This window comes from Alosa pseudoharengus, unplaced genomic scaffold, assembly GCF_046254945.1.
Source record: "Alosa pseudoharengus isolate Yale_2024_CS ecotype anadromous, Long Island Sound unplaced genomic scaffold, YU_APseudo_1.1 YU_APseudo_1.1_scf_1, whole genome shotgun sequence".
Lineage (NCBI taxonomy): Eukaryota > Metazoa > Chordata > Actinopteri > Clupeiformes > Clupeidae > Alosa > Alosa pseudoharengus.
In genome coordinates this window covers 59,993,974-60,001,546 of record NW_027468564.1, presented here as the reverse complement: position 1 = coordinate 60,001,546, position 7,573 = coordinate 59,993,974, and the positions used below count along the sequence as shown (strand labels likewise).

Here is a 7,573-nt window from a genome sequence, read left to right as displayed (position 1 = left end):
TTTAAAGCTTCTTGAAGAAAGACAACTTAATTCCATCATCTTGATAACTGGGGGTTCCTTTGGTTCCGATGGTCTTAAATATGGACCGTTTTTCCTGAGTGAGAGTATATGTTTTATTTATCAAATTGATTCATACATGCTCTCAGTAGACATTTGGCTAAGTGTCAAAAGATGTTTCACTTTTGTATGGTCACAATGTTTATGTAACTGGAATGAAAATGGACTTCTTTGTTGATGACGACAATCCTTACCCATTTAACTAACCATAAAGTGTCCCACAATTTAAGTTCTTACAATATAAAATGATTGGTAAATCTTGTACAGTGTCTTGAAAAGTATTTGTATGGTATATGCAGGGTTTTTTTTTAAACAGTTTTATTTTCTCTCACCACCCTCCAAGACCAGTTTTTACAGAGGGGCCTTGGACTACTTATTATAATCAGTTATGGTAAAACTTTACAATAGGCTACTTGGTGATTATTATTCATCTGGTTCAATCTTTAAAAATTCTTCATTGCAGATTAAATGACAACACATAGGCTAGGTTTCTGAAGGCTATTTGGCAACTGAAAAAAACTAAGACACTGCTATAGGCATTAAATAATTCAAAAGACTGTTGTCCATCACAGGTAGGTAAAACAGAAATGCACACAGCATTACACACACTTTGATAAGATCGTCCCACTTTAATAAAATAAAGAAATCCTTTTTGAGGAATACTAGGACATTATAGTAGGCTAATTACATGACTAGGCTATGTCAATGTTAAGTGTGGCAACATTTAGAATGTATCACAAAATAGACCTGTTGTATCTCCTGTATCTTGATCACAGCATTTATTATTTCTCTTGATTTTAAGTTTATAACACCTTAACATTGTGTGAAATGCGAAAACATTCAGGGCCATCAGTCCGTATGTTGTTTCCATAAAATTACTCTAAACGTTGAAAGAATATCGGGGTTTTTGAGGCAAGCAGACGTTCACGCGTCCAGGCAGTCCAGCGTGTTGAGGGACACGGACACATCAGCTTTGCATCTTAACATATTAGAACCGTCTTGAATAAGCTCACAACTCTGTAAAGACGGACTGATGTCTTTGACACAGACAGCCTGAGGAGACAAAAAAAAAGCAATCAGTAGCCTACCTGCGTTCAAATGTAACTCCAAAATTCAAGTCATGCGTTCAGTTTCAGAGCCAGACTGAACACTGTGCAGCCTACGCAGGCTGTTAATAGGCTAGTCTAAATTCAGCATGTTTAAGATAGATATTATACGACATATTTTTATAGATCATTTTAATACCCTATAGCTGGGAACAGTAGAAGGTTAACAAAGCTATAATTTTACAGACTTTGTATTGGCTACGTTACACAAAAAGTGTGCACATCTCGTCAAAGGTAGACAGGGCAATTAATTAAAGCTAGAGTACTAGCCTATTCGTTACAAAAGGAAAGTCGGCATACTTGGCCTAGCCTACTTTATATGACATAAATGAAATTATTAGCCTATAGCCTAACAATCTATTCACTGACTGAAAACGTTGTTAAATGTGTAGCCTACCAACTTTGTATACTAGGCATGCTTACGTTAGGCTTTATAGCCTTATTAGGCTACTTCATTATGTAGGCTACACCATAAATGAATAATATGACAATGCAGCGATAACAACATAAAACAATATATCATTTCGATACCAGTTTATTATATATGAACCTAAAGCTTACCATATTTTTCAGGACCGGAGTCTGTCGGTAGACCAACTCTGGAGTAACATTATTACCAGTGGATTCGATGGTCTCGAGAGGTGACTCCTGTTCGGACCTGCGGATGTATGGTGATCTGCGGATCCCGGATAGCAAACCGGAGGCTCTACCAACAGAATAATAGCTTGGACCAGTTGACTGCTTGTACCATGCCTCTGTTCGATGGCAGGCAATGAGTATGGAGATGGCCAGAAATACCACAGCCATTCGGGCAGATTTCTCCATTGCACACATTTTAAGTAAAAGCTGCGTGAACGGGTCGAAAGTAAAGGGTTGACTATGTTCTATAGTCCCAAGCACTGGTCCTTTATATAGCCTAGTCGATTCAAGATCATGACAGATCATGATGTTCGTGAACGTCATCGTATAGTCATGATTCATAGCTTGTTTCAGTCGCGGAAAACATTTTTTTGTGAGAAACTTTTATTGTTAAGAAACAGCCTATAGGCTGTCAAAACGCAAATAATATTAATTCTTAGTGAAAGCTGCATAGCCGATTCATTCAATGATCAGCTCTTATAACAGTAAAGAAAACACTAACAAATTGTTTCAGGCAGATTGTACAGGTTCAATCAATTTACCAAAACACATCCAAATAAGCCACATCTAGGCTATAGGCTAACTAAGCAGATAATTAAGGCCACATCTTGTTTGGTAAGAAAAAAAGACCGTCATTACATTTATCTGTAATTAAATACACAGGTCTACCTGTGTGTCAAGTCTACCTGTGTGTCAGTTAATTCCTTGTTATAATAAAATATGTCTAATGCAACTGTAGGCTTTGTAGATTAATTATTCGTCAAACACTGATTATTCAAAAATAACATTAAAAATGTCATTTTTTTCATAACCTTGTGGGTACTTAAGGTCTCACAGCCCATTACATAGTGTCCTACATTGTGGCTCCATTTTGGCCTCCAGCACTGCATCTGGGCTACACACCCATGGGTCTGACGTTACCCATTGCCACTTCAGCAGCTGGGCTTTCAGTGTCTCTAGAACATTGAGGTGATTGGGGTCTGATGCAAGGTTGTTGGTCTCTGTTGGATCAGATTGTGTGTCATACAGTTCCCAGCGCTCACGGTAATAATAATCCTTTAATGTCTTGAACCAACCTGTTGGTTGCCCTGCCTGGGTGTGGTTCAACAGGTCCAGAAAAGTGGGTGACACATATAAGTCCTGGTCAATGGGAAAGGGCATCCGATAGTTGAGGTTGTGAATTAAGTGGAAGGGCCCCTGGTATACAGATCTCATGGGGTAATACATGGTGGCCTCGTGCAGGCTCTGGCTGAAGAACACAGTAGACCATGTTGGTTCAGTACTTAGGGCAGGGAGCAAAGACCGGCCTGTTAACTGGACTAGTGGTCCCCCAGTGAGGCTATAGAGGGGATAGGGAATAGAGAACCAATCCAAGATAGTAGGGGTGACATCTGTGGGGGAAAAGTGAACATGGGGCAGAATCAGAGGATTATTTTTTAGGACTAACTATCCTATCCTATCCTCTTCATATTCGAGTGCAGCAACGCTGATAATTTGCACTGACTGACTCACATCCCTACATCCTCAACACTTGGGTAATATTACCTCCTTGTGGTTTTTTGCTGGTACTACATCTCAAATTGTAGTGCATGCCATATTATTTCTAAAAAATGAAATAACTATACACTAAACACTTTAAAATACTAGATCAAAAGATCAATTGTCCACTCCCAGCACATTCCTACTCACCCAGGAGGCTTACGTAGGCCTCACTGACCTCTCCCCAGCGCTGCCTGTGCTCTGGTGATGACACAAGCATGGGCTCGGCCACTCCAGACATGTACATGTTTGTTCTTCCATTAGGGAATGGGATCCCATTGTCAGAGCTGTAAATGACAAGGGTGTTTTCCTCAAACCCGGCCTCCCGCAACTCCTTCAGAACCAGCCCAATCCCTGCACACATGTGTAAGGCCATTTATATGACTCAGCAAACTAATTCATACTAAAAGCTAGTACATCAGCATAAGACATACAACCCCAAAACAGAAAAAGTTGGGACGCTGTGTAAAATGCAAATAAAAACAGAATGTGATAATACACAAGTCTTGTAAACCCATATTTAGCAGCAAAAAGGACATAGATAACATATCAAGTGTTGAAAATGAAAAAGTTGACTATTTCATGGAAAACAGATGTTAATTTTGAATTTGATACCAGCAACATGTTTCAAAAAAAGTTGGGGCGGGAGCATGTTTACCACTGTGCTGCTTCACCTCTTCATTTAACAAAATTTTGTAAATGTTTAGGAACTAAGGAGACCATTTGCTAGAGTTTTGAGAATGACATGTCCCATTACTCCCCGATACAGGATTTCAGTTGCTCAACAGTACGGGGTATTGTTTTTTCATTCCATTATGCACCGAATTCGACAAATCTGGACTGCAGACAGGCCATCTTAGCACCTGGACTCTTGCTCTATGGAGAAATACTATTTAATTATATGCAGACATTGACATTGCCTGGATGGCAGTATATGTTCCTCAAAACCTGTATACATCAAGCAGAATTGATTGTGCTTTGCCAAATGTGCAAGATGCCCATGCTGCAGGCACCATTGCTACTCCACACCGTCATAGATGTTGGGTTTCGAATTGAGCACTAAAACAAGTTGGATAGGTTGGATACTTGGATAGGCCCTCCCATCTTTAGTCCAGATGAGTCCATGACTTCCAAAAAGAATGGCAAATTTTGATTGGTCTAACCACAGGACATTTTTCCATGTTACCTTAGTCCATTTTAAACAAGCTCAGGTCCAGATAAGACAGTGGTATTTTCTGTGTAATGTCTCAATACAATTTTGGTGGTTTTGGCTGTTACAATTTTGGCAGCAGTTTTTGAATTGAATATCAAACTGTGCACATACTGTAGACAATGGTTATTAGAGGTTTTCCTGAGCCCATACAATGACAGGTCTGGAAACAGGTCTGGTGTTGATGCAGTGCTATCTGAGGTCCAAAATACCACGGCCATCCAATTAGTTTTTCAGCTCTTTCCCTGGTTTGCTAAGATTCCTATGGATTCTCAGAATATTTTAATAATATTATGTCCTGTTAATGATGAACTCCCCAAATACTTCATAATTTCATGTTAAGAAGCATTAAAATTACATTGTTTCATAATTTGTGCACACAGGTTTACACAGAGTGATGAATACCCCTACATCTTTACTTCCAAGAGTCCCTGCCACTCTGGGATGCTCTTTTTCATACCCAAACATTGCTCCTTTTGTTTTCTTTATCATTACACAACTTTTTCAGTATTTTGTTACCCCCGTCCAAAACATGTTTGAAACATGTTGCGGGTATGAAATTCAAAATTAACATATATTTTCCATGAAATAGTCAAATTTCTCATTTTCAAATTTGATATGTTGTCTTTGTACTTTTTGCAACTAAATATGAGTTTAACAGATTTGTAGACCATTACATTCTGTTTTGATTCACATTTTACACTATGTCCCAACTTTTTCTGTTTTGGGGTTGTAGATGGGGCAGACAAGACAGACATACACTTTCAATTGAAATTACTGTCTTAATAAAAGTTGTCAAAAGTTGTCTCTAGCAGTGATGAACTCGGGAAATGACAAAGTACTCATCCCATAAACAAAAAGGTTCTTACCCTGGTCCAGTCTGCTAATAGTGGTATACTGGGCAGCCAGGTCTGCTCTTGCAGCTGGGGTGTCAGGGATGAAATCAGGCACCTCAAGCCAAAGTTAAAGAAATGAGCCGTTACTTAAAACATAAAAGGTACTTGCATTAAGTAGCTGCTCAGCAATCAGAGAGGAATCTCATCATATTTAAGCTTTCACTCCTTACCTTAACCTGATCTGGGCTGTAGTGCTTAGGCTCCCAGTCTGGAATACGTCCCATTCCACTGTCACCATTCCCAAACTTTTCACAGAAGGTACCATATTGTGGTTGTGAATGACCACAACGGTGTGGGTCATGGAATGCCACATAAAGGAAAAATGGACGCTCCTCTTCTTTGTGGCTCCACAAAAATGTATGTACCAGAAGTTTGATTTTTGTGATGTTCCTTCCCACCTGAAGCACAGAACTGTTCTCCTCAGTGTAGGAAAAGTCAAATGGGTAAACCAACCCAGGACCAACATGTTTCTTCCCTATAATACCTGCAAAATTAACAAGATAATGTCACCAAATATTCACCTGATCCATGTGAGCATTGTATTATTGTAGCCTTTCTGTTAGGCTTTATCCTAACTCATTCTTGTTGGCTTAAGTAGCCCTGTAGTACCCAACAGGTGTTGCACAGTGCACGATACTACAAAAGTATTGCGATACCCTGAAATAAAAAAAAACGTCACAATACCTAATTTTATTAGTATCAATACTTTAACCTGTTACTGCAGATGGAGATTTCTGCCTAATTTGTAACGATTGGTACTTACACACACTCATCATCTCAAGTTCTACATACAGCACAATGATCATTCAGGGCTCCTTTTCAGAACATCATATACAGGACAAAATGTCAAAAAAGTAAAAAAAAAAAACACCTTTTAATTGGGGTTTGATGCCTGCTGTAGAAGAACTGCTGGTCATGCTCTTCATTTCCTGATTCACTATGGTTTTAGTAATAGTACAGTTCTGCATATTTTGCTAATTTAGAGTCTAAGTAACAAGATTTTTTTTGTCTTCAAATTTTCACGATCCATCCTTAGTGTTTTTATCTGTATGTTAAAATAAGCGATTAATTCCACTTTTTGCCAACAAAACCCACAGATAATGTAGAAAGGTTGTTGGTTCTAAAACAATATCCATAGTTTTCAAACTTTGAGTGTCTGAAAAGTGTAAAAACACCTCCTCCCTTGTTGCCTATGTCAAAAAACGATTTCTTAATCTTTGCTTTTTTTGATGCTTTCCTTGACCTGCCATGTCATTCTATTGTCTACCTTAAGATAAATTTGTCTCGGAAATCATCTATAATAGTACAGGCAACACAGTACAACACTGGGTGTCATAGGCATGGGTAGTTAAGTAGCAGTAGGCAAAATTAACAAACAAAAGAATATAAGGTACAAACAAACAGACAAACCACGGATAAAAGTTACAAACAAACAAACAGGCAAACCACGGATGGCCCTCTCACAGCCTGAACTAATACAAAAAACAAATAACTCAAGGGAAAACATTGGTCAGACACTAAACCATGTGCATTTGCTCTCTTTAATCTGGTACGCCCTCCAAATGAGCCTGGGAGTTGGTCAAGGCTAAAGTTAACACCATCTTGGTACAAGGATACAAGGATGCAAGGAAGTTTATTGTCACATGCATATAGTTACTGGAAGTAAGAAATGCAGTGAAATTATGTCAAACTTGTTCACAAGAGACTGGACATATGGTCACTGTGATGCTAAGCACTAGTCCTGGTGTGGACTATGTCCATCCTCAATGAATCTCCAACTACAGGGTTACTGAGGCCTGGCTCCCTCCCGATACCCCCATGAGGCTGTGGTGGGCTGGATGAATCTTGACTGGTGGGAACAGGTTTAAGCTTGAAGCGATGCATGGTCTTAAGGGGGCCCTCCTCCCCATACGGCATGATCTTATAGTGTGTGCCAATTCCATCCAGACACTCCACGTATCCTGGATTTTGTGGCAACCGTGAAAATGGTTCTTGCAAAAGAGTGTACATTACATTTAGCAGACACTTCTTGACCATGTCAGCTATATTACAAGGGATCACATTGTCCCCGGAGCAACTTGGGGTTAAGTGCCTTGCTCAAGGGCATAATAGTGGAAGCCGGGAAT

At 39.3% G+C, this 7,573-nt stretch overlaps 2 protein-coding genes across 2 annotated transcripts in view; both read right to left on the bottom strand.

Annotated features, from left to right (window-relative positions):
- Window positions 1–401: 401 nt before the first annotated feature.
- Window positions 402–2,144, bottom strand: npb (neuropeptide B). Its single transcript, XM_076295953.1, has 2 exons — window positions 1,725–2,144; window positions 402–1,110 (listed from the first exon to the last, which is right to left on the bottom strand). Exons 1-2 carry the CDS (start codon window positions 2,142–2,144, stop codon window positions 982–984), a joined length of 549 nt encoding a protein of 182 aa, XP_076152068.1. The 3' UTR covers window positions 402–981.
- A 57-nt stretch (window positions 2,145–2,201) lies between these two features.
- sgsh (N-sulfoglucosamine sulfohydrolase (sulfamidase)) overlaps window positions 2,202–7,573 on the bottom strand; it is a 35,420-nt gene continuing 30,048 nt past the window's right edge. Inside the window, exons 4-7 of the mRNA XM_076295941.1 lie at window positions 5,618–5,931; window positions 5,421–5,502; window positions 3,492–3,695; window positions 2,202–3,193 (exon numbers count right to left, since the gene is read on the bottom strand). Coding sequence (XP_076152056.1) covers window positions 2,634–3,193; window positions 3,492–3,695; window positions 5,421–5,502; window positions 5,618–5,931 — 1,160 coding nt within the window. The 3' untranslated portion in view covers window positions 2,202–2,633. The remainder of the gene's footprint in view (window positions 3,194–3,491; window positions 3,696–5,420; window positions 5,503–5,617; window positions 5,932–7,573) is intronic.